This window comes from Diceros bicornis, chromosome 10, assembly GCF_020826845.1.
Source record: "Diceros bicornis minor isolate mBicDic1 chromosome 10, mDicBic1.mat.cur, whole genome shotgun sequence".
Classification (NCBI taxonomy): domain Eukaryota; kingdom Metazoa; phylum Chordata; class Mammalia; order Perissodactyla; family Rhinocerotidae; genus Diceros; species Diceros bicornis.
The window spans coordinates 51,927,168-51,953,957 of record NC_080749.1 but is presented as its reverse complement, the minus strand read 5'-3'; the positions used below and the strand labels follow the sequence as shown (position 1 = coordinate 51,953,957).

General features: G+C 39.5%; 1 protein-coding gene across 1 annotated transcript in view; it reads right to left on the bottom strand.

The window, feature by feature from the left end:
• Positions 1-26,790, bottom strand: part of MYO3B (myosin IIIB) — a 265,307-nt gene that overhangs the window by 200,901 nt on the left and 37,616 nt on the right. The window contains exons 3-14 of the mRNA XM_058548594.1: positions 23,204-23,300; positions 22,136-22,252; positions 21,494-21,598; positions 19,028-19,111; positions 17,987-18,189; positions 13,550-13,648; positions 13,100-13,214; positions 5,782-5,908; positions 4,731-4,991; positions 3,805-3,977; positions 2,373-2,526; positions 1,087-1,175 (exon numbers count right to left, since the gene is read on the bottom strand). Coding sequence (XP_058404577.1) covers positions 1,087-1,175; positions 2,373-2,526; positions 3,805-3,977; positions 4,731-4,991; positions 5,782-5,908; positions 13,100-13,214; positions 13,550-13,648; positions 17,987-18,189; positions 19,028-19,111; positions 21,494-21,598; positions 22,136-22,252; positions 23,204-23,290 — 1,614 coding nt within the window. The 5' untranslated portion in view covers positions 23,291-23,300. The remainder of the gene's footprint in view (positions 1-1,086; positions 1,176-2,372; positions 2,527-3,804; positions 3,978-4,730; positions 4,992-5,781; positions 5,909-13,099; positions 13,215-13,549; positions 13,649-17,986; positions 18,190-19,027; positions 19,112-21,493; positions 21,599-22,135; positions 22,253-23,203; positions 23,301-26,790) is intronic.

Genomic DNA, 26,790 nt, shown 5'->3' with positions numbered 1-26,790 from the left:
AGGAGGAAAAGGGGTGGGTAGGAAACAGGTATAAAAGGACAGAGAGATGGAAAGAGAAGTGTGAGGAACGGGACAGGAAAGGGAGGCAGACGAGGAGAATGGGGGCGGGGATCAGGGTAGATGCGAGTATCTCAGACGTGGAGGAGATTAATATGCAGTCAGACATCAACGCTAAGGCAAATGAAGCATTTAGGGGTAAAAACGGGATTGCAATTTCTAATGAAGATCCGAAATAGATACCATACACTACATGGAGAGAAAAACAATCCCCTTTACTTGTGTTAGAACTGCCTTTCAACCAACTTCCAGTTGGGCAAAATTAATTTCAATGTCATGATATGAATGTGAAAAATAATTTTGATAAATCTTAAATCAACGAAATAATCCAAATGCCTTCTATTGAACTCCTATCCATTTTCTGGAACCAAGGTCTTAGCAGACCCCACCGGAACCAATTAGCCACAATTCAAATGGCTCCTCTGAGAGTTACTCAAGCAATGAGTTGTTGGCTACAGGACTAGAGAATTTCCTGAATCAGTCACTAATCTGCTTCAGGAACCTGAAATTGAGACTGAGGAATAATATATGAAAAGTGGAAATTTCAGTTAATGTTGTAAAAGCTTAACATCTGGATGAAGAAGTGAAATTTTTTTTCCTTTTCATCTAGACATTTTTCGTGCCCTATAGACATATACTTAAAGTGCTAAAAATTGAGCCCCACTGTGATATTAACCCTTCTCCATTACCTACACATCTCCAAATGACTTTAGAATGTGAACATTCACCGCTAAACACTGCAAAAGCTATAATATGTTTTCTGTCTGGAGAGCTGTCATTTCTGGGCCACACCTCAGGTGAGAAGCAGATGGTGGTTCTGTGGGCCACCCCAGCAAGAAATTGCTTCTTTGCCAGGGGCAACTTTCTGTGAGTGGCACCACTGAGGAAGTTTGGGAATTATGATTAGGTGTTCAGGAAGAATTAAAAGGAGAAAGAAATCTGCAAGCAATTTTGTGAGCGGCTCAGACAGGGTAATATAGACACTTACCCCTTGTCAAATTCAGGTTTAATAACTCACACTTGCCTCACCTTTCCAGCATAGTGCTGAATTCCAAAGCACAGCTCCACTCCTTTGGGCCTCCAGAAGTATTTGCATCGTAGATTATCTTCAAATTTATCTGTGTGGATTTTCACATTTAAAAGTTACAACATGAATTGTTTGCCCTTTCAAACAAAAATGTGCTCTTCCAGCCATGAGTGACCCAAAATAAGGGCTTTGAGTAGCCTGATATTATCATTGTATGTACAATGGTGGAGAAAGATCCCCTGTAAGGTGGGCATTTACAATTGAGTCCTCATTCAGTTGTTTCATGTTGTTTTTAGTGTCAGGCTGTACCCTAAGATCTCATGCTCTGCTCTCTCTAAGAACTCCTAGCATGAACACTGACGACACCAGTAGTTCAGCCAACTAGCTTTAGAACCATAAAGACATGGAAGCCAAAAAGCACCAGTTTAAACACCTTGGCGACTTGTAACAACTTTATAGATAAGAGGAACCACTGAAGGTGACAATCTCAACTTCTAGAAGTGAATCTCTCCCACAAATCAATTTTCCATCTGGGGAAAAGGCTTGAAACTTTCTGTTGCTCCCTCAACAAACAATTTTGCCATTGTACTTGTGATTGAGAGCCTACTCTGTGTGAGGAACCATGCTAAGTACTAAAGGCATGCGAGGATTGGGGCTTTGCTGCCCCAAGCATCTCACAATCTAAGTGAAGGACAGTGTCATGTGCAACACTGGATTTGAGCAAAAGGAGGTCACGAGGAACAGGGGTAAAGTACAGAGGGCCTTTAACGCCAGGTGGAGGCATCTACTCATTATCCCACAGATACCAGTAGAACGAAAAGGTGGCTTTAGAAAACCTAAATTAGCTGGGATGTCCATGGTAGAGGGGAAGACTATGAGCCTCGTAGCCAGGATACCAGATGAGGCTTTTATACAAACTTGGACTAGAGGTTGATGGGGGTCCAGGCAGAGATAGGACAGAAGGCTATGAAAAGGAGAAAAAGCAAGTATTGGTTAGGGGAAATAAAGAAGAAGGTGTAAAAGTGATACTGATATAGGGTAATAGTATTTCCATTTGCATAAATAGGAAAGTGAACAGGCTTTGAGAGATGGTGGTGGGTTTGCTTTAAGACACAAATTCTACCAGGACAGTTGCTGAACATTTCAACTCATTAAAAGCAGGGTCTATACATTCATAACCCACTGGGTGGCCAAAACACTCAGGATAGATTTATTTAAACCACACTCATTTGATGACATGAGGCAAGTTCTCTTCTGAGCATCCATGTCTTTTCCAAAAGTTACCCACCAACTAGGGTCTGATCAGTTGCTTGGGGAAACTGACTTTCCTCATCCAAAAGTGCAAGCAGTCCCAGGGGTTTCTGGAGGAACATATCCAAGAGTGGGCGATTGTCCTCATACTCCACAGGTGTAGCCTCAATGCCCTCATTCTGATATTCCATCTGGAAGGAAAGGGATTGTGAGTTTCTCCAGCCCAAAACTGACCTAGGCACAACCAGATTGCTTTAGCACGCACTTTCTGTGTCTGGCAGCACTGAACGCGTGTGGAAAACAGGGTGTGTTTTATGAGTAGGAAAGTATTCTTGTGCATATAACACTGTTGAAGCTTTGGGTTTAAGTCTGACCTACGGGTGGCCTGTGGCAGGCAGCTGAAGCCAGCAAAAGAAGGGATAGCTCTCCATCTCCCAAACACCAACTTGGTAACTCATAATTTATAAACGGATGTAGAGAGGAAGAGAAATTGAAAAAAAATTTATCTTGGTGACAAGTACGGTTTACACCAGGAAACTTCTATCTTCTGCAAAGGATTCTGCAAGGGAATCATCTTGGACTGAAAAACTAGAAAAACTCCATATTTCCCAGGGAAATAAATGGAAGAAAGGTGGACTGAAAAAAAGTCGAGTTTTGTGCAGGGCGGGCAGAGAGAGGAATGCAATACACATTTGTCCAGCTCCAGTGATAAAACTATTGCTGGTATTTTAACTCCATGTCTCTGTGTTTATCTAATCACAGAATAGTTTGTGTCCTCACTCTTGTGTTAAAACAAAAAGCTTGGTCAGAATGTTTCATTATTGCAACTACTTCATACAGAAGAGTCTTGGGGTTGGGTTAGGGGGTGGGGTGGAGGAGAAGGGCCTTTAGATCTACTAGCTTCACACCCTGTTTTATTAACCATTAAACTCATAGGGGAAAGACTTCCATTTTGAGAAAACCAAGAACATATCTTACTCTTCCCTGGAGACACCCCTCTAGCTCCTGGGGGTTCTGGTGTGCAGAAGACAGGGGATGGGGATGGCCAGTTTGGGAGTTACATAGCCAGTGTTGAGAACCACTGTCGAAAACAACAAGAACCCATGTCCTGAATTCAAGATCATCTTGTGTCATTTTAGACACAATAATAGATATTTTTAGTTAAATAAAGTAGAAGAGAATGCAGCATTTTGGGCAATACACATGAAACAGTTTGGAAGCAATATTAAAATAATTGGCTTGTCACCAGCTGCACTCAAGAGAGGAAATGTACCTTTCCGCAGAAATCAAGACCTCTTTTTTTCAGACTTAATTTAGACTTTATTTTGACAAAACTGACACACCAGTGGTTTTTTTCTTTAGAGCCTTTTACCTGTTTGTCTAACTAACAGGGTTTCTGCTTCAAATTGGGGCAGCCTAAAGACACCCCCCCTTCCATCAGGTTTAGTGACTTCAGAGTTCATTATTACCTGCTCAAGAGCAAAAACATGCTGATTGAAATAGTACTGGATTTGCTCATTGGCGATATTTATGCAGAGCTGCTCAAATGAATTTCTCTGAAAGTTCTCAAATCCAAAAATATCCAAGATCCCCACATTCATACCATTGACTGTACTGCTGCATGAGAGAGAAGAAGAAAACCCTTTAGGGGAGGAAACATCCAACTCAGGACAATGAGAACACATGTGCCCGAGGCCTTATTAATGCATATACCCACTCGTGGAAAGCAGCATCCTGCCGCCTCTAAGGGAAGAAACAGTTTATGTCTTAAACCTTTTGTTCCTTTAGTCTTCAACAGTATTTCCAATTTCTTTTTTAAAGCAGTAGAATCCTTTAAAATCTTACTCAGAAGCTCCATATAGAGAGAGATTAAAGAAGAACCACTCTGTTTGAAGGGGCTGGAGCTGCTGCTCATTTATTCTCCCACCTTCCCACCCACAAAGCTTAATTGGAAGAATACTATTGTGAATGTGATGTTGTCAATTCTTCCACAATACAGAAACCACTAACGCTTAGGAAAGAAAAAGTAGTAGTAGTAATAATGTAAGATACTGTGCTTTAAAACTTTCTATGAAGTGTCTCAGTTGATTCTAAAAGCAACACTATGGGGAGAATATTATTATCCTCATTTTACCAATGAGAAAACCATGACTTAGAACATGCAGCTCATTAAGCTGTAGAGCTTGAATGTGAACCCAGTTGGTCCAGCCCCCAGCCAAGCCTGTTTTCTTAAGCACTACACCATAATGGCTCTGTCAATCATGTGCCTTTCAGGTATAAACACTTCAGCTCTTCTGGATCCTACTGTGTCTTTGAAAGAAGAAGGCATGAGAGCCTCGCTAAAGAAAACCCAAGAGAGGACCAAAAGCTTCCTCTTGCAAACTCTAAGAGACACCGGGGTCGATGACAGCTCTCCTGAGGCCTCTGCTCCCCGGGGGAACTTGCCAAATGTTTTTTTCTGGCTCCAGGAGTGTATTGATGCGATTTACAATCCAGCTGAAGAGCCTCCCATACAGGGCTTTGGACATGGCATCTCGGACGTCCGCAGCCCTGTCAACGGTGTTGGTGCGGATGATAGTCTCGCCCCGGGTGACCACACAGTATGAGGTGAGTGCCTCCTGGAGCTCTTCGGGACTGATGCAGAGAACAGAGGCAGCTGGAACAAAGAGCAAGGATACTGGAGAATGTAATCATCTATCTACCCATTCAGCCAGCAGCCACCCATCATTTATTCAACATCTACTATGTGCCAGGCTCTATCCTTGGCACTTCAGAGTCAAAGATAAACAAGCCAGGTCCCTAACCCCAAGAAGCATTCAGATTGACACAGTTTCTCCCAAACTGTTCTGAAAGCTCTTTACTGGTTAGATGAAAAAAAGTGGGAGGAGGTGGTCTTTGGTCAAATGTTGGACCAATTGCTGGAGACTATAGTCTCCTCTTAGAGAGTCACAAAGCACATTAATATAATAAAGGCCATAAAAAGTGCTGCAGTTTAACACAAAAAGTGTTTACTTTATTTAAATTAGTTGTTTTCTAACTCAGGATTCTTATTCCTTATGCCCTCATTAGTACCTGTGAATCTTAAAAATAGATAGGCGCCTGCTTTCTACCCTGCAGATGCTGATTCAGTGGATTCAGAGTGGGGTCCAACCTCTTCTATTTTTTTCAAAAATTTGTAGATGATTTTCAAAAGCAGCCACTATTGAGAACCACTGCCCAAAGTTACCCGCCGCGGAATTCTTTTCTGCAGAACACCTATTTGCAGCTTATGGAAAGAACACTGGTGTTCTGCAAGATGTCTTTGGGAAATACTGGTTAGTGAAAACACCGAGTGCTGGCAGAAGAGCCAGCAACAGCCTCAATATATTTTACAGAGTCTTGAAAAACTATCAAAGTGAAAGAAACATGTACTCTGACAACACAGTGCACAGGCATCAAATAATTACCGTTTTCCAAAGCTTCAGCATTGGGCACCTCACTTTTATCAGTTTGATGTTGAGAGGAAATAGCTGCAAACTCAATGTTTCCAATATTCAAAATTCCAGCCAAAATTCTGTACACTGAGTGCACCTCCTGAAAAGGACATCAAGAACCATGTTTGAAGGTGATTGCTAATCAGGCTAATGAACCACTAGTACTGTGGTGGAAACTACTGGTTGTCCACCCAAGTCCATCATCCCCCTTTTCAAGGGCACACAAATTTCTTAACCTCCCTCACAGGGGTGGCCTTACCAAGGAGCAAGTGGAATGATGTGGACCACTTCTGGGCCTGGCCTACGGAAGACAGCATGCCTCCTCCTTGCTTTCTTTCCAGCAACCCAGCTTCAACCATGCCATTGATTAGGATGCCAGAGACCAATGATTGCATGGAACAGAGTTACTCTGCAACCTGAACCTCTTACCTTGGAATGCTCATATAAGAGAGAACTGATCTTTGTTCTTTAAGCCACTTTTAGCATTTTACCCTAACTAAAACCAGCTCCCAAATTCAGGTGTGGTTCTTTCTTCAAAACAAGAGAGGAGATGTTTCCTTAACCTCTTTTTTTTTTTTTTTTTTTTTTAAGATTTTATTTATTTATTTATTTTCCCCCCAAAGCTCCAGTGGATAGTTGTATGTTATAGCTGCACATCCTTCTAGTTGCTGTATGTGGGACGCGGCCTCAGCATGGCTGGAGAAGCAGTGTGTTGGTGCGCGCCTGGGATCTGAACCCGGGCTGCCAGCATCAGAGAGCGCGCACTTAACCTCTAAGCCACAGGGCCGGCCCTCCTTAACCTCTTTTGAATATAGCTTTTATGAAATAGTTGGCAGGGCATTCACTGATGGTCATTAGAACACTTTGAAGTTAAATGAGGGATTATATAGTTATAAATGAGGTCGGGCAATATTTTGAAAGACTCACTGGAAGTTATCTGTAATACCGTGATATAATAAGAAATATACATATTTGGTCTTGATACCAATTTCTGGCACAAGAGCACCCAAAACCCTTAGAATTTTCTGAGTGAAAGGGATGAGAGAGATGTCCTTTATTATTCATAATAAGCCTGTTTCAACCCTACCTGAGTTTGTGCTAATGAGGTGACTCTTGGAGGGTTGGGGCTGTTTGCCAGAGGAACCAACTATGTGATTAAAGGGTTGCAACTTTTAGCCACACACCCCTTCCCCTGCTCAGGGAAGGAGAGAGGGGCTAGAGATCGAGTTCAACACCAATGGCCAATGATTTAATTAGTCATGCCTATGTAATGGAACCTCCATTAAAACCTCTAACTGATGAGGTTTGGAGCACTTCTGGGTTGGTGAACACATGAAGGTGGTGAGAGGAGGTGGCGCCCCCTTCTCCCAATACCTTGCCCTATGCGTCTGTCTCTTCTATTTGGCTATTCCTGAGTTGTACCCTTTATAATAAACCAGTAGGAGTAAGTAAACTGTTTTCCTGAGTTCTGTGAGTTCATCTAGCAAATTACTGAAACCTAGGAGGGGGTCTTGGAAACCCCCAATTTACAGCTGGTTGGTTAAAAGTAGGAGAACTTTGGGACTTGTGATTGGTGTCTGAAGTGGAGGCAGACTTGTGGGACTGACCCCCTAACTCATGTGATCTGATGCTAATTCCAGGTAGACAGTGTCAGAATTGAATTGAATTATAGCAGAATTGGTGGTTGTGGGAAAAAAAACTCCACACATTTAGTTTCAGAAGTGATGTGAGTAAAAACAGTTCAGATGATGTAATTCCTATTTTTATATTAAAAGTTGAATACATAGCATTAGCGGTAAAAAAAAAAAACCATAGCATTAATGGTAAAAAATAATGTACATTTATTTACTTAAACATTTGCATTTCCTGTAGGTGAGACAATGAAATATATAGCTAGGAAATTTCTGTATCTTATGCTTATAGATAGAGAAAAGTACTTCCATAAAAAATACTCAGGTGGGGCACTTGATTTAGCACTCTACATAGCAGCAAACTAATAGGAACTGTCATTGGACCACTGATAAAGCATTCTCCCCATATTGAGCCTTTCTGTAAACCTTACTCAGTAAAGCCAAAAAACTGAACACAGACTGTAATAGTGATGTCTGCTGGATACCTGATAATGCTACAAAGACAAATGAGGATTTTAAACTGGGTTTCTACTGTAGATAAATATTGTTCTTCAAACTTCTAAATCAAAGGCAAGGTATCATGTTTCTGACGTCAAGAATCATTGTTTTAATCACACAACTTAAGAGTGGCTAAGGAGAACACCTACTAAATGGGTTTTCTGGGACTAGGCTGAAGTTAACATGACAACACCTCATTACCTTGATCAATACAGTGTGAGGTTGCAGAATGCATCCAGCAACTTCCCACGGAGGAAGATTTCCCAAGCTAAAACAGGGACTCAACAGCAGTGAGTTCTATATCTGTTATTTCTATATCCAGTTATCTCAAGAGCTTATCTAAAACTCTTAATACACTTAGGGGAAAAAATGTATTTCCTCTAATTAAAACACACACACCATGTATGATAGTACAAGCCACGAAACCTCCTAAAATAAGGCTTCCAGGCATTTCACCACTGGGGTGATCATCCCCACAGGAAATGGTGGTTCTTGCCCCATTGCTTCTCCGCCAACATCCTCTTCAGCACAATGCTCAGACATTTCCTCTTTCAAAAAGGAAAACTACCTATAACCTTCAGCAAAAACTTTTTAGGGTTCAAACACTATGTGGATGACTGAAGTTAATGGTTAAGGAAGGCTGGGTCTCCTTCCTTGGTTCAGTGAGGGGAACTCAGGAAGGGGTGTCAAATGCTCACCTCATTATGGAGGTATTAGCCTTAGGGTGCTCCCTATGCTACATTTCTAGGCTATTCCATTTGACTCCTTTAGTCCCATCCTTGGGTTAATTAGTTCTTCCTTTCTGGCCTAGGAACCTACATCCACTCTTTGTTCAGGTCAAAACATCACCCATATACAGTCACAGTAGAGTTCAATCAGCAGTATATCCATCTGTGGGATTACTCCTCCCTCCCCAATACTTCTTAATCAAATGTCTCTTCTTTTCTCCCCACATTCAGCCTGGGAAGAATTTTTTACCTTCCTCACCTTGCTTATTTTCTCTTGCTTCATCTCCAGCTATGGAGCCTTTCCTGGCATCCCTGCCTTTGCTACAGAATCTTGCTATGATGCTCTATCTTTTTATTTCTTATCGGTTTCCAACTTTCTATATGATAAAATGTAATAACTTCACTCAGGACAGGATATATTATGAAGAAGACTAACTCCTCCAGCTGGGTTTCCTAATTCATTTTTGATGAATATGAATTTAGTTTCACCACCAATCAGCAAAAGCAGAGAAGAAAGAGCCCTTCTCCATCAAAGCCCCATGCAGGATATATGGTATTTGCTTCTTCTCTCTTTTTCTCAGACAGCACTCCTTTTACTGATGTAGATATTCTCTCAATAAAGTTGAGGCTAAGCAGAAAATTGAGAAGAACGTTGGTTTTCTCTGTCGTGGAGCTGATTTAAGGAAATCGCCCTTGGTCTGATTCACAGGCATCTCATGGTAGTTGTTTCTCAGGTACCTCCCTAGGAACTTACTTGCCGTCTCAGTCTCTATCTTTTTTTTTTTCTTATTTTTTTATGAGGAAGATCAGCCCTGAGCTAACATCCATGCTAATCCTCCTCTTTTTGCTGAGGAAGACTGGCTCTGAGCTAACATCTATTGCCAATCCTCCTCCTTTTTTTCCCCAAAGCCCCAGCAGATAGTTGTATGTCATAGTTGCACATCCTTCTAGTTGCTGTATGTGGGACGCGGCCTCAGCATGGCCGGAGAAGCGGTGCGTCGGTGCACGCCCGGGATCCGAACCCCGGCAGCCAGTAGCAGAGCGCGAGCACTTAACCGCTAAGCCACGGGGCGGCCCTCAGTTTCTCTTTACCTTGCTTCTTTTTTATAAGTCTCTGGTTTTGCACCAGTTCTGCCCTAAGCACTGCATTAGGCCCAGCTGAAGGGCCTTCTTCCTTACAGGCTCTATTCCAACACCTTTACTCAGTTTTCTTTTCAGAGGCTCACAACATTTGTATCTTAAAAGCCAATGGTTGGTTTAAAAATTTTTTTTCTATGAATCATACATCAATAAAGTGGTTTAAAAAACTCAATGGTAAGTCCTATTGTCTGTCACTGAGACAATGGAAATCCTCTAGACCCCCAATTTACATCTTAACATATAACCTTGAGTCTCTTTAGCAGTACTCTTCCAAATTTGTAACCTATTTTGAAAAAAGGGAAAAAAATTTGCCCTAATCTCAAAGCCCTCTCCCTAACCTCTTTATCAAGGGATCTGCAGTAAATGCCCAATCTTGACCATCACATGGATATTTGCCAAAAAAGTTTTTATGTATTATTAAATATAAACACACATAAAAATCAATTTATTTAATATGCTATGATGATTCATATACTAGCAAAAAAAGCATAATATTAAACAAAAATAGTATGGTTTGACCCCAAAAATAGGAGTTGAAAAGCACTGATCTCCATAATAGGGTTTTAGGTATAATCCCTCCAGGCCCCTACAAGGAACCGTCATTGCTAGTGGATGACTCCTTCTACCAGGGAAGTTTCTTTACATTAAACTCAGGGTCAAGTGTTCTTTCAGACACTTTTGGCTGATGTCCCAGAATTAAAATTTATGCTCCTGAGTCCACACTAAGATGTGCTACTCATAATTTTTCTATAAGGGTTTGGGAAAAACTGAGGAGATTCCTGCAGGGAACTAGTGACATTACAAGAAACGACAGGAACCATAGTTTTAATTAAACTGACCAATTCATTAAAGCTCTGTCTAGAAATGTCCCTCAGAAAAACTTAAGAAGTTCTTTAGAGCAGCTATTTGGCATCTGCTGCCTGACTACATTCAACTGAATCTTTCTGAATTTAGTCAAACTACTTTGAGTTTATAAATATAAAGTGAACTGAGTTAATTCAGCAAAACAGATTGTCTATAGAGATATAGACAAAGATATAACCAAAGAATTTAGCATCAGAGAGATAAGATCCAGCCTCTTCCTTCCATTTCCAAGGTTGCTAACTGACATAAGTTGGTTTATCTCCAGTACGAATTAATATGGGACACAGACACGGTGAACATACACACATATACACATAATTACATTCTGGTCATTCATTTAACGGTTCAGACCACATACAAATTAATAATGTTGACCACCTTCAAATACCGTATGATCTCCCTCATTAAGTAGTAGATAATAACAACAACAAACAAACACATAGAGACAGAGATTGGATTGGTGGTTACCAGAGGGGAAGAGGGGAGGGTGGAGGGTGAAAGGGATAATTCGGCACATGTGTGTGGTGATGGGTTGTAATTAGTATTTCGGTGGTGAACATGATGTAATCTATGCAGAAATAGAAGTATAATGATGTACATCTGAAATTTATACAATGTTATAAACCAATGTTACTGCAATAAACAAAAAATAAAAAAAAAAAGAAGAAACTGGAAAAAAAAAAACCAGGCAATTCTATTTTATTGAAATCCTTTAGTCGGAGAGGTAAGCTGACCCTTTCTCCATGAAGGAAATGGAGTATGAATGCACACCTTTCTGGGAACTAAGCTCTATGACGTTAGTAGAATTCAACACCTCTTTTGTTATTGCCTTTAAATAAATGTTGGTATTTGGAAAGCTAAAAAAAAAAACAAAAAAACACCTTTTACAGTGCTTTCTTTTCACATTTACTCATGCAGTCATTCATTCATTTCTACTGTACTTTTTTTCCACAAGGGTTAGGGATGGCTTACTTCAAGGACATATACTTAGCATATTTAATTTGTTTTGCTTTTAATTTTGTTATCTTAAAACAGTATCTGTTTTATTATTATTTGCAGTACATTTCTATTATTAGAACAGAGCCATTATATACTTTCTTTTAGAGCCAGGACCAATTTCTTCATGTATTCTATAATCATCTTGGTACTCATCGAAAGCAAAATATTATTAACTCTATGGCTGACTTCTTTATTGTTCCTGTACTCTTTTACAGAAGTATGCCCCTAAATACTTTGGGATGACCCAGAGCCATTAAATGGCTCTACTGCCATCTCCACCATGCTTTGACTCTTCTGGTGACGCATTTTTGATAACAACCAGCTCCATAAATTAATAACCATAAAGGTTCTTTAACAATGCTGGAACCTGTTTAATTGTTCTGCTCTAAGAAGTCATAGGAAATATACTTCTATTTTTATCCGACCTTTGGGATTTTCCACTGTCTGTCGGTTTAAAGTCTATGGGAGGCCGACAGAGAAAATGAACAGCTAGCTAGAAAGAAGAAAGGTATTATTATGACTAAAATCAACCATGCTGGAGAGGCAAGGGCTGACCAAACTCATTGGATTACAGAAGCAATCCTTTATCCAGATGGCTGTCCCAGGGTAACTCAAATGTCTTGTAATCTAATCCCTTAAGATTTAACACCCGCACCTACTCCTAATCATTCACATCCTTTGTTGGAAAAGCAAAAGAATCTGTATATTTTGCAAAATTGATGGCATGAAGCCCAGAAACTATAACATAAATGTATCACAGAATAATATTTGAACCTAGGGTGATAAATATTTTCTGTCACCCCTGGCATATATTTAATAGAGACAGCCTGTATCTAGTAAGATAAGAGCTGTACAGTACTTAGAGCTATAGTTAATAATGTGCAACTGTGCACCATGGAGAAGGAAGTGATTGCAAGAACGTTGAAAAGGTTTAAATTAATTTGTCTTGGTGTACAAGGAACTACCTGCATAAATATATTTCTGTGGCTTGGGTGTAACCTACATATTCCTATACTCCTATTACACAATTCAGTTTAATGGTTGGGACAAGCCAAACTCAGAAAAGGGCAGTATAGTTTTGGTGTTAGTGATCACGACTGTAGTGAACTGATGACAATGGTAACAATTCACAGAGACATAGCACTTACAACAGTGCTTCTACTTTAATGTTCACCTGTGTAGCCTGTTAAAATGCAGACTCCAATTCAGCTGTTCTTGGTTGGACCTGAAAGTCTGCATTTCTAACAAGCTCTCAGGTGATGACAATGTTTCTGGTCCTTGGGTCACACTTTGAGTAGCAAGACCTTATAACCTGACCAGTATGGCATTTGAAAAGCAAGCATCCTGCCCCGTTAGAACATTCATGTCTTCACTCACACTGATCCAAGAATATTAACACTTGAGTTTCTTCCTCTCCTGACAATCACTTACCTTGTCAGTGAACCCTATAATCCTGAAGCAATGCTGAATTGCTTCAAACTGTCTTCTATAAGACTCCTTGGAAGTTATGTCGTGCATCACCCTTCCAGTTTCATCAGCTATGTACCTAAATGGAGTATGAACAAACAGAATGAACATTGACTTGGCAAAATGTACCTCAAATACCAGGGCATCATTGGGTTCCTTCTTTGCAAGGGCATTTCCCTTACAGTCTAATACTGCAGTGAAATAATGGTGCATGTGGCTGAGCAAAATGGCTGCAGTTGAGGTTTTGAACTTTCTAGAAAATGCAAACGGTGAGATGTAGTTCCTGCCATCTCATCCTGGGTATTTCAGCTAAAGAGATTGTGACTGTCCATTTAGGGACATTTATTTCCAAGTTTTGTCAGTTGCTCGTTGTATATTCATTAAGAATTAACAACTAAAACTACTGACACTTACCTAGGAGCCTTTTCCTCAGGAAGTCTGAACTCAGAAAGCTTCTTTTGGTGATAAAGTCCAGCATAAATATAGTAAAATATGTGAAAATTTTTCTCTCCCCTGGAAAAAAAGGGGGAGAAGACATTATTAATAACATATTCTGGGCTTCCCTACTCCGAGTAATTTATACCATTTCCTTTCCATGCAAAATATTATTCTGTAGTAAATTTGCATCTTCAGGCAATTAAATATGCTACATCCCAATTACAGAATAGTAATAGTGATAGGATTAGTATAGTAATTGTCACAATGTCACATTACTAAACACACTTATGTTTACTATGCACAGAAGGAGGTTTTAGAGACTAGAACACTTATAGGCAACAGCTCAGGTTTCACATGTTGAGAGATCTTTCTATTCCAGCCCAAACGACTATGCATCTGTGCCACATGCCTTCTGTTTGTAGCCCATGTTGCTTTAGAGATGGTGATATCCCACGTAGAGAGATCAGCCAAACTCCCTACTTTACTGGAGCCCCAGACAGGAAGTGGCTTGCCGGTCACACAGCACGTTAAGGAGTGGAATTGGTCCCAGAACTGAGGTCTCCACTCTCTCAAACTTGTACTCTTTGAAATACAATTCAAAATGGCATGGATCAGCCCCCCTGGTCTCCTGCTGTCCACTCTCTTTTAGGCCACCCCAGCCAGGATCCTTTCAGATACCTGCTACTCTAAGTGTGGTCTGTGGACAGCTGTCTGCTTATGATGACATAAGGAATGGAAAGTACGTGTCTAGACATTTTATAGCAAGTGACATTGCCACGACATCTGAGAGTATGATAATTTTTCTAATTCATTTCAATTATATTTTACAAACTGTTTTTAAAAAATTAGTCTTTCAGCAAAGATAGTTTGAAAAGCCCTGCTCTAGATTCCTTTCTTTCTCTGGAGGAAGACCATCTCTTCTGCTGATGTCCCAGGATCTTGGCAAATCCTCACCTCTGTGGAAAGAAATTTTGTCTTCTTTCTACTCCTTGTTTCTCGGTGTGACATGGGTGCCTCTCTTTTCTTCAGCTTCTCCTGGATATCCTAGTCTTCGGGTTGTTTATCCTGCCAAAGCTCTTCTGGTGCATTGTTATCTCTGCCTTGTATTCTAAATGCCTCTACTTGCCATTTCTCACTCATTTGTTTACTCAACTAATAAATTTATTGAGTGCCAATCATGGCAGAAAGTGTACCAGGTGCCAGGGATATAGGACTCAGAGGATTCATGCTCTCTGGAGCTTCCCTACTCATGACAGGGTTAGATGAATCAACAAGGAAACTTGTGATGAGGACTTTGAAAGAAACAAACAAGGGGCTGAGATGAAGAATAATGTTGGGGGATGAGTGCCACTTGTGTCAAGTCAGGGGAAGGACTCTCTAAGGAAATAACACTTGAGTCAAACTCTGAAGTATGACAGGGGGCCGGAAGGAGCAACAGAGAGATGGGGAAAAAGAGAGGAAGCGGCATATACACAAAGGCTCTGAGCACGATACCCACATAGGACCAAATGAATGCTACTGAGAAGCAGGTGGGCAGGTAGGCAGGGCCAGCCCACACAAGGCCTTGTTAGGCCATAAGGAGGATTTTGTTGATTATTCAATTAGAATTCTTTGAAGTGTTTTAAACTGGAGCCAGGGTTCACTGTAAGTGTGTGACTAGATTTTAAGAAGCTAAGGTGGATGCAGGGAGACCAATTAGAAGGTCTAGGTGAGAGAGCGAGCGGCTTGGACAAGGTAATGGCAGTGATGACGGAGAACAAGTGTAAACTCAAAGATATATTTTGGAGAAACAACCAAAAGAATGCCTGATAGAATGAATGAGGGTGGTGAGGAAAAGGGACTTGGAGTCTGCCTCCCAGGTTTCTAATGAGCATCTGCTGATGGTGGCACCATTCTTTGAGATGGGAAAGCCCTTACTGGGCTTTATGAACTGGTATGCCCAGTATGAATGTTACTTGTTCTTTAACCTCTGGTAAACGTGTAGGCTTCGGCTGACTCATCTTGGTCTTACCTTCCTATAGCTTTTTTGCAGATACCTCTAGTTCTCAATTCTTCCAAGTTTTGCCTACCAACATCCATTCCTAGCATAAATTCAGTTTGATTTTCATTCCTGTATTTATCAAGATTGGCTAGGTTTTGTTGCAGTAACAAACATCCCAAGATCTTAGTGACTTAACTCAACAATGGCTTACTTCTTGCTCAGAGTACTTGTTTACTGAGGGCCAGCAGGGCGGGCTGTGCTCATCATATCACTCATGGGCCCAGATGATGGAGTAGCCACCATCTTGCACTTTGCCAGAGCTATGGTGGGTCCTCCTCTAAATACTCATTTGCCAGAACTGGTCATATGACCACATCCAGCCACTGTGTACCAAGAAGAGGAATCCTACTACGTGCCCGGAAGAGGGCAGAACCAGACAGGTTAGATGGACTTTCACAGGCTCCATTTTCTCCTCATCCAATGTCCTCTGACTATTTTACTGCATCCCTACTATCATACTGAATAAAATTAATAATAATAAGTTATGGTTTATTAGATGCTCTGTGTCAGATTCTATATTTGGTATAAACCACATACCATCTCATTTAATTCTCATAACAGCCCTATGAGATTGGCTTTATTATGCCTTTTTTGCATATGAGGAAAGTAAGATGAAAGGATATTTATATTAATTAATAAGCAACACACAATTAGTGACATAGCTGTGATTGGAACCCTTCTCACATTATCTTTGTAAAAGATCACTTTACTATAGTTTCCATTCTGTCAGAGGTAGCTCCCTAAACTTTAAAATCACCCTATTTTGGGGAGAAAGTAGAGAGGGACCTCATAAAAATTAATCAAGAAGCCACAGGGAAGCCAAAATGACTCTCATTCTATCCTTTGTTCACTTGTTTAATTTTCAAGTCAGGTCCTATTTTGTGAGGAAACTCCAGGTGTATGATAGAAGATGATGCTTGAGTTCCTAACCTAGAGCACGTCCTGTGGATTCCGTTTGCATAGCATCTCTCAGATTCATCAACTCCTCTCCATCTCCATCTCCACTACTACCACCTTAGTCCAGGCCAACATTCTCTCCCACATGGATCTGGCAATAGCTTCCTAATGGCTTCAACACGATACTTCTTGTGTCTCTTCCAATCCATTCACCCCATTAACGCCAGAGTAATTATTTCAAAATACAAGTTGGGTTTTATGACTTCCCTTCTTGAAAATGTTAAATGGCTTCCTATTGCCTTTAGAATGAGGTTCAAAATCCTCAGCTTGGTTCCAAAGCCCTGCATGATCTAGTCTTAGTCTCATCTTTGCCCATCTCTCCCTCCCCACTCCTGTCCCCACCTCACTGGCTAACTCCTAGTGATCCTCGGATCTCAGATTAAATGTCTTGTACAGAGGAAGCCCCAGTCTTCTGGACTAGGTTATGTGCCCTTCTTTCTCCTGTTTTACACCTTCAGAGCACCTTACATTGCTTCCTGGTACTTATCACAATGGTTCTGCATTTGAGTTTATTTACTTGTTTAATGCCTGTGATCCACCCCATACTCCAATCCACCACTCTCTCCAAGCTCCATGAGTACTGAGACTTATCTATTTTGTTTACTCTTGCAACCCCAGCAGGGGGCACAGCACAAGCATACAGCATTCAATAGATAATTACTGAATAATTCATGAATGGATCCATGCTCCTGAGGAAGTCTGGTGTCTTGCAATAATAATAATAATAATAATAATAATAATAATAATAATAATAATAATAGGAAGAGTGGCTAACCCTCTGATAACATGTTCCATTCCAAGCACTTTTTAAAATAATTTCATATAAACGAACTCATTAATCTTCACAGCAAACCCAGGAGGTAGGCACTAGTAGCATCTCTATTTCACAGATGAGGCCCAGAGAGGTTAAGTGACATACCCAAGGTCACCCAGAGAGGTTAAATGACATACCCAAGGTCACCCAGTAAATGTCAGAGCAGTCCATGCTATTGATCACTGTTGCTAAACTGCTCTTCTTAAAATATATTTTTCCCTCTCTCAATCTAGGGAAAAAGTTAACATATGGAATGTTCTCAGTGCTTTTTTTTAATATAGACAATTTCAACTTTAAGAGACTTATTGATTTTTAAAAGCATCTGCAATGTTGTTAAATTATACCTGGTATAACCAACTCAGAAGAAACAGGCATACCTATCCTAAAGTACCCCCACCCTAGCCCTCTGAACTCTGCCAGTAAACATCTTTTAGGTTACAAATCACCACTTATCCTTTGCTTAAATAATTTCTTGCTCTTGGGGAGGTTGGGGGCAGGGGCAGAGATGCTAAGAACAGGAGTGAAAATGGAGACATCAAAATTCCCAAAGCCTCCAGGTCTATATTGCAGCAAAACCAGAGTGATAAAATAGTGCACCTACGCTGCCTGTTTGATAACTCTGGATTTTTCAAGGAGATATTCAGAGATTCTTGCCCCCATCACAGCTCCAGTTGGTGTAAACATCATTTCCAGATATTTTCCAAATCGGCTGGAATTGTCATTGATAGCAGTGCATGCATTTCCAAAGGCTTCCACCAGGGAGTTGACTTGCAGAATTTTCTCTCTCAAGGTCTGATTATTGGCCTGTGCCAAACAGAGAACAGTCAAGAGGAGTCTCCAGGAACATTACTCTAGCAGAGTTGCCACATACCCCTCCCTACCCACAAAAATCACATATCCTTTTGGGAAGATCTCCATTTGGGGAAATTAGCATCAACCACTAGCCAGCCTTGTTTTCTGAGACGAGCAACTCCCCAGGTGCACAGGCATCAGATGAGGCTAGACTAGGTTTTTAGTTTTTACCTCCAGCCACACTTCACTTAAAATCCTTGATAGATAAAATGCCTAAACAGTTTAGAAGGAATTTTAAATAGAGAAATCTCATAACTTTTCTCAGTCATCCATTATAATATTCAATAAACCTTATCTGTAAAAAATATTCCTTAAATTCTATCTTAGTCACATAATACACTGATTCTGAGTATAAGTAACTGCTAGACCATTTTTTAAGTCATTCCTCCAATGTCCATTTCACCAAAGTGAAAATTTCCATTTCCCTCAACTTTTGCTCCAAGATTTCTATTTTCCAGTCTTTTAATCACTTTAGTGGCTCTCTCTGATCCTGTTCCTAATGTTTAACCACTTTTACTACTTAATGGCTAAATGTTTCTATTACATTGAAAACATGAAAAATTAATTGCCGATAATCTAGTAAATTCATGCTGGCATTATTTTCCTCACTATGTGAAAGAAGGATGGCATGCTGACATCTTAAGAGGCCTAGCTATCAGGAGGCAAATGTAATAAAGATGGAATGTTTTCATGTAACCCTTAAAAAGAACTAATATTTCCATCATTTATAAAATATGCCGTTATTCTGCAGGGACTTCTAGTGACAATACATAAAGCAGGGAGTCAATACCTTTCCCAAGAAAGTCAAATGCTGAACAATCAGGTGGGCACTTTCTGTCTTCCCAGAGCCACTTTCTCCGCTGATGACAATGCACTGACACAGAAAATGGAAGGTGAATGAAGAATTCATAGCACAGTAAACATCCTGTGTGTTTAGCTATAGTTTTCATATAACATCCACCAATGTACACCTTAATTTTTCACTGAGCAATACATCTTAGGAATCTTTCCATTTCAATACATTGAGAGCTTCTTCAACCTTTTCACAGCTGCTTGTTCTTCCATTGTATAGATGTACCGTAATCTATGAACCAGTCCCATATTGATGGATCCTTGAGTTCTTTTCCTTTTTGTTATTACAAACAATATTGCAATGTATAACTTTATACATAGGTCATTATATTTACATGTAGGTTCATTGTGGAATAAATTCCTAGAAACAGGGTTGTTGGATCAAAAGGTAAACACATTTGTAAATTTGATAGATAGTATCAAATTGCTTTCCTAAGGACTCTACCAATATATGAAAGTGCCTGTTCACCTACAGCCTCACCAAACAGGATATGTTGGATTTTTGCCAATCTGACAGGCAAAAAATGGTATCTTAGTATAGTTTTAAGTTGCATTTCTTTTATTATGAGTGAGGTTGGGCATCCTTTCACACATTTAAGGTCATTCATATATACTGTGTGTGTGACCATTCCATATCCTTTGCCTATTTATTTTTGTATCATTGGTCTTTTTATCATTCATTTCTAGGAGTTCTTTAGGTTTACTGGGTGCAGTGTAATAAAAAACATATATTTGGTCTTTGTCTCTGGTTTCTGGCATAGAGCTCCTAAAACTCTTGGAATTTTCCAAATGATAGGAGTGATAGGAGCATCTTTTGTTATTCACAAAAAAGTCCCCTTTAACCAAACCTAACTGCTAACCAAGTGCTTCAAGGTGGGGCCCAAGATAGCTTCAGGTTGGGGGCTGGTCACCGGAAAGATCAAACCCACGATTAGAGGGTGGGAACCTTCAGCACCACCATCCCAACTTCTGGGGAGGAGAGAGGGATTAGAAATTGATTGAGTCATAAAAACTCTTGAACAATGAGATTCAGAGAGCTTCTGATGTGAACACATTGAAGTGCTGGGATAGGGGCGTGTCCAGAGAAGGCATGGATGCTTTGCCCCACCCCTCTTCCCTATATCTTGCCCTATGATCTCTTCCATTTGGCTGTTCCTGAGTTGTCTCCTTTATAATAAACCAGTAAACATAAGTGAAGTGTTTACCTGAGTTCTATGAGTCATTCTAGTGAATTACCAAACCTGAGGGGGGTGGTGGGAATACCTAAATTTGTAGTCGGCCAGGTAGGGGTCTGGGTAAACTGGGCACCCCATTCGCAGCTGGCATCTGAAGTAGAGGCAGTCTTGTGAGACTGATCCCTGAACTGGTGAGATCTGCACTAACTCTGGGTAGTTAGTGTCAGAATTGAATGGAATTGAATTGTTAGACATGCAGTTGGTATTGGAGAATTGGAGAATTGGTTAAAAAAGACGCAACATTTTGTGTCAGAAGTGGTGTCAGAAAAAAAGGAACACAGTGGGGAAACCTCTTAACTTGAGAAACACAAATATCTCTCTCCATTTACTTCCTTTTTATGAAATCTATGGACATTTCACAAGTCTCTGGGAAAGGTAAGAATTTGGACAAGGCAAGTTTCTAACATATAGTGAATCCATGTACTCCATTTTGTAACTTGTCCTGTTATAATTTCATTTACTCCTCAACAAACCCAAAGCTGAGACTTCACAGGTCTCAAAATATACACATAGTGATTATCTCATACAATTTTCTCACCAAATTAGATCATTTCGATTTCAAACAGAATAAAGACACAAAGGAAAACATACATATTGAAAGTAGATAAAGGATCAAAGGTTGGATATGCCACCACTGTGAATCCGAGGTCCAGAAAGTTAAAACATATGGGTGATCTTTGTGTTTAACCAGCATTGAATTTAAGATTTCTTCAGTTTTTACCCAATCCATCACAATTTCTCAGCAGCTAAAGTGTGTGAAGTATTTCATACAAAAAGGACTGGACCATGAAAATTCTGAGACCTTAATAGGAAGGAATTTCATTTATGTCATTCTACATCCTATTTTTATTGCAATCATTGCCATGTGATCAGGTTTGTGTTAGCTCTAGGTTCTCATGTTCATATTAGAAATATCCTGATTACATTTTATCAGAGAAAATGAGTGCTCTGGATGTGAATGTTTCACATTTCTTGAAAAGAGTGTTCACGTTCTCCTGCTACTCTGGTTTTATCACTGTTTCTGTTCCACTGAGTTATTTCATTTCCTATCTCCTTGAGTCAGCACCAGCAACCAGAAGGGAAAGTTTTCAGGAAGACTTGAGAGCTGCAGAGGCAGACAGAACACATCCTACTGTGTGACTTGGTAGGAAAGGAAGGTGAGTTCTGACCTGGTCTTTGCTGAAAGTAACCATGCATTGGTAAGCAGCATCTGCTGATGCAAATATGTGGGGGGGATTTGAGACGCGTTTCACTCCATGATAAAGTCTGGAAAACTGAAGAAAAAATAATTAAAGATCCTTCTAATGCTCCACTGGACCTTTTAATGCTCCACTGGACCTTCTAATTCTCTGGTACCCGATGCCCACAAAACCAAGGCTTTGTCACTTATTGAAGGAATTGTAGTATCAAGAGGCTGTAGGGTCTACAGGCCTGAGGTTAAATACCTGTTCTTCACCTACTGGCTTCATGAGCTTTTGCAAGGGAATTAACCTCACTATACTAAGTCTCCTCATCCGCCACATAGGCTTAATAATAGTACTTGTCTCACAGGGTTGGGAGAGTAAGCGAGGTAACATAGTGCCTGGCATGCAGTAAGAATAAAATTAATGTTAGGTATTATTGCTACATCTTGCTTTAAAAAGTTACCCCCAAAATGTAAGAATTCCATTTGTGTTGCATTATTATCTGCAGTTTGGGATATACACCTCTAGGGTGGCATAATTTTATTCTCACTTTTTCCTTCTTTTCATTGTCCCTCGTGATTTTTAATTTCCTATTAAGGAGCAAGATGCTCTTAAAGCATTCCTTACCTGTGGAGAGTATATGCTTAGATTCTGGAAGGGGTTTAAGGCAATTAAGATGTCTCCAACATAGGTGTAAATCAGCAAGTCCACATAACGCTTCTGCAACTGATGAGTAATTGTATCCTAAGAAGAAGATAAATGATATTGAGAGTAAACATTATTTCCAACAAGGGAGAGATTCTAAAAATAACAAATTTGTTCTTACAAGAATATTTTTCTCTAAAAGATGAAAGAAGTCAATTTAAATCATACAATGAACCTAATCATCCTGAAGGCAGATATTTGCCTTGAAAAGAAAAAAATAGGAATATGCTGAAAGAATTAGGCCCACTTAGGACTTGCTAAAAGACATTGAGATAGCCAACAAAGGCTTTATTTGTTATTATGAAAAACTTGTGTCACTCAATCAAAATGTCCTATTTAGAATTTGATTTAATAGGCCATTCCTATTGATGCAGTACAGACAAAATAGTAACTTCATTTCTGAAAGCTTTGCACTTAAAATTTATGTGGTGGGAATATAGAATTGAACAGTTTTGTATTACACTTTGGTGATTCATGCATTGCAGTTAAGGGTCCCCAGAGTTAGAATCTGCAGAAGCAGGTCCAGTGCAATTAACAGCTCTATTAAACATGCATATTTTAAATGGGGATTATGACAGTTTTCAGATTTAGAATTCAAGCTATATTAACTTTACTGTTTCCCCAAATGAAGCTCCTTTTTATGAAGAACAAACAACTATCTTAATTTAAGGGTTAAATTGCACTTTTTTTTAAAACAGAAAATAATTTCAGCTAATATAATACATCATTTAAGCCTACAATATAAATAACCTTATTAGAAAAATCCAAATCCTTTTCTCTTCATCATTTAGGACACTGTGGGGACTATAAATGAATACAACACAGGATCATAGTCAAAGCAACCAAATGCTCCCTGAGTTTCAACTCCAAGGCTATACCAACAATTAAATTTTCAAGTGACCTTAGGAGAATATTGTCACAACAGAAAGGTCAGACCATTCATGTGAAACAAATATCATCAGTGAGAATTGTATACTAAATATTTAGTACCTCATCCAGAACCTCTAGATTGACCAAATCATCCTCAAGGCAGTATTTTTCAGCATCTTCCACATGATAGGGTCTTCCGGTATGCATCCTTTCATGCCTAGAAGTTTATCCAGAAAATATTAGCGCTAAGATATTAAGTAATGTAGCAGAAAGTAGGCAACGAGAATGATTCATTCTCTGTCTTATCACATGACGTATTCAGAGACTTCAGAGAAAGGGACAGGAAGAGCGAGTCCATTCCATATCTCCAAGCTCTCTCTCTGTCGTGCTGTAGGACTAGCAGGGGTAAGGTGAGTTCCAGAGCTCAAGCCTCCCTTCTACCACAGTGGGGAGCATTACCAAATGGGCCCAGCTAACACTTATATCTGCTTTTCTTAAATGCCAACGCATAGCACTTCCTCACATTTTTTCCTTTCCATGTCAGTCTTGTAGTTCTCACTGGGAACTCCCTTGAGGTCCCCCTGTGCTAACCACCAGCACCACCTCCAACTTTTTGAGAAATTTTTTATGTGTGTATAAGAAAGATTAGCCCTGAGCTAACATCCGATGCCAATCCTCCTCTTTTTGCTGAAGAAGGTTGGCCCTGGGCTAACATCCGTGCCCATCTTCCTCTACTTTATATGGGACGCCACCACAGTATGGCTTAACAAGCGGTGCGTCGGTGCGCATCCGGGATCTGAACCTGCGAACCCCAAGCCACCAAAGTGGAGCATGCGCACTTAAGCACTACACCACCAGGCCTGCCCATAACACTATGATTTTTTAAAAATATCTCTGTGTGTGTGTGTTTATTTATTTATTTATTTCACTCACCTTAATCACTGGGTCATATTATATATTATAAATATATACCAATTTATTTACCTAGTCTTATGTCGATCCACATTTAGGCTGATCCAAATTTTTTGCCATTAGAAACAAAGCAGCACTCAATATCTTTATGTGCTCCTGTGTATATATATAAGATTTTTGTCTTAGGGAGCGTTGCTCACCAGGCATTTAAAAAACTTGGTTGGCATCAATACCAATCCCCTTTCGTGTACTAAAATATCATTATTTGAGGTGCAAAATTAATTCTTGGTCAAAGGAGGCCTTCCCATAATTCCTTTCATAAACTTATCACTACTCAGTGTGATGTAAGGGGAAAGCATTGGCCTAGAAGTTAAGAGCTCTGGGTCCTAGTTTCAGGGTTGTGAGTAACGTGGTGGGGGCCACTCAGCAAATCCCTTAACAGCCAGCATCTCAGTTTTCTTCATCTATAAATAGAATCATTCATGACTGGTCTATTTATCTCATAGGTGACTGTGAAAGCAAACATAGTCATGGATATAAAAATTCAAAAGGGTTGAAAAAATGTACCAAGTACTATTCTTAATGTCATCGTCATAATTTGGAATCAGCAATCGACATAACTCCATACTTTACTCAGAATACCATTAACTAAACAAAATCACGTGTAACATGTCCTCCAAGGTACTGTAAATTCACCAGCAGAGAAGCATGGTTCTTCCCTGTTACCTTGTATGCCCACCATCATCACAGCTTTAGAGGATACGGTTCTATCTTGCCAGGTCCCAGAATCTGGCTTTAGTGAAGGTTTTGCTATAAGTACCATGTAGTAGTCATGGCATCCTGATGTACACTCTATCTCTTGCTAAACTTATTTCACAAAAGCAGGTAAAAAGGAAGAAGCAAACTCAACAGCTCTGCATATTGAGTCTTGAGTATATAATACAATGAAAATGGGCAAAGAAATCATAGACTTTTTTTCACTTCCTGCCTATTAAATTAAATGTTACTTCCCAATCTCCATCACTGATAGATTTGAAGAAAGGTATTTGAAGCATGGCATTAGTCATCTCCAGTGCTAGAACCAGTTTTGCTGCTAATGCATATAAACGTCCAAAATATATGAAGCTTAATTTTACTTAATAAAATCAAATTTATCAACTAAGCTTTTTTTTAATTAAAAAGAACAATTTATTCATCTGTCCTAACATATTGGTGATCTCAAAGAGAAATCAGATTGGTTTGAAATATAAATGTTTAAAATTTTTAAAAATTTTTAAATTTTAAAATTATAAACTTTAAAATTCAGAGCTGCTGCCTGCTTCTAGCTAGCCACTTTGCTAAATAAGACAGCAGGAGGGTATATATTCCTGGCCAAGTCCTCCTCACATAAAACCTAAGCATTTTTCTCCCTTGAAGTTCATCACAAAACAAAATATCACAATATATTGTTTATAAAATAATTAAATTCTCATCATATTAAATTCAACTAGTTTATCTCCTTCCTAAATTCCTATCTTGCAATTGTATGAAATAGGCTAAGTTAGAATTTATTCTACACATCTTTTGACAAGAAAATCAGGAATTAAGAAAATCATACACATATCTGGTTCCAGTCAAAATGGAGTAAGCACTCTCCATTCTGTCACTCCACTGAATGCAACTAAATACCCCGGACAGAATGCATGGGACTCCAAGAAGTAAATGGTAATAGGCAGATTGGAGAAATCAGAATTCAAAATAGCACTGAATCAATGGTGGGTTCTCCAGGGATTTTTTTTCCTCCAGTAACTCCTGACCTGGACTTAAAGGCAGCCTGAACTGCATCTAGGAAGGTCAAGCTTTCTGTTGGATGAATTTTTACACCCAACTAAAAATAAAAGCACTGACAAAACTTCACTTGTAATACCACAAATAAATAAACTCTTGTAGAAAGTTGTGACTCTCACTGTGCACATACACAATGTGATACTGCCAGGATGGAAGCTGTTATCTTCTGAGTCCTGCAGCAGATTGTCTGTGTGTCAATCTATCTGTCTGTCTTAGAGATTCAACCTCCAGGAATCATGCTGACACTGTCTGCAAATCAGAGTCTGATTCTCATAAAAATCTTCTCCCTATAAGATTTTATAAACAACAAACAACTTTTAAAAGATTTTACCCCCTGTTATTAGCAACGTGTGACCTCTTCCCACGCTTCCAGGCAATCAAATTCCTTAGACTTATTTGCTCCCCAAATGGAAGCTGGCAATCTAGAAGTTGATACAGATGTGAGGAATTTTCACTCTGGTAAAGACCATTTCATTTTCTCAACCAGTGAAAAAAAATATCTGCTAGCCCTTTCTCTGCCTTCCCCAGCTAGTGTTCTTCTGAAACTGCTGCCTGCTTCATGTTTCTGCTTTGGCTATGGGGTTTGAGGGGTCTATTGAAGATAAAAAGATTGTTTATTCCAATTTTTATCTCTTTTTAAAATATATTTATAAAAAGTGTTATGCTGTTTTATATTTGTATATTTTTAGTGGACATTAATCAAAATAAATTTGGTTTAATTTTTTACAGTTTTCTCGCTTTAAATGATTTGTTGTCACTAGTAACTACCAACTTCAATTTCCTTTAAATTCACATGCTCCACCTAGTGCCTTACTTGAGAATAGCATCTATTATCAATTTTTGCTGAAAAATTCCTTGTTTAATGTGAAAAGAACAGATTTCCAACTAAAAGGTACTTGGATTGAATATTCCAAAGCTCAGAGAAATGGAGAGAGAGAGAAATGGATGGATAAATAGCAAAGGCATTC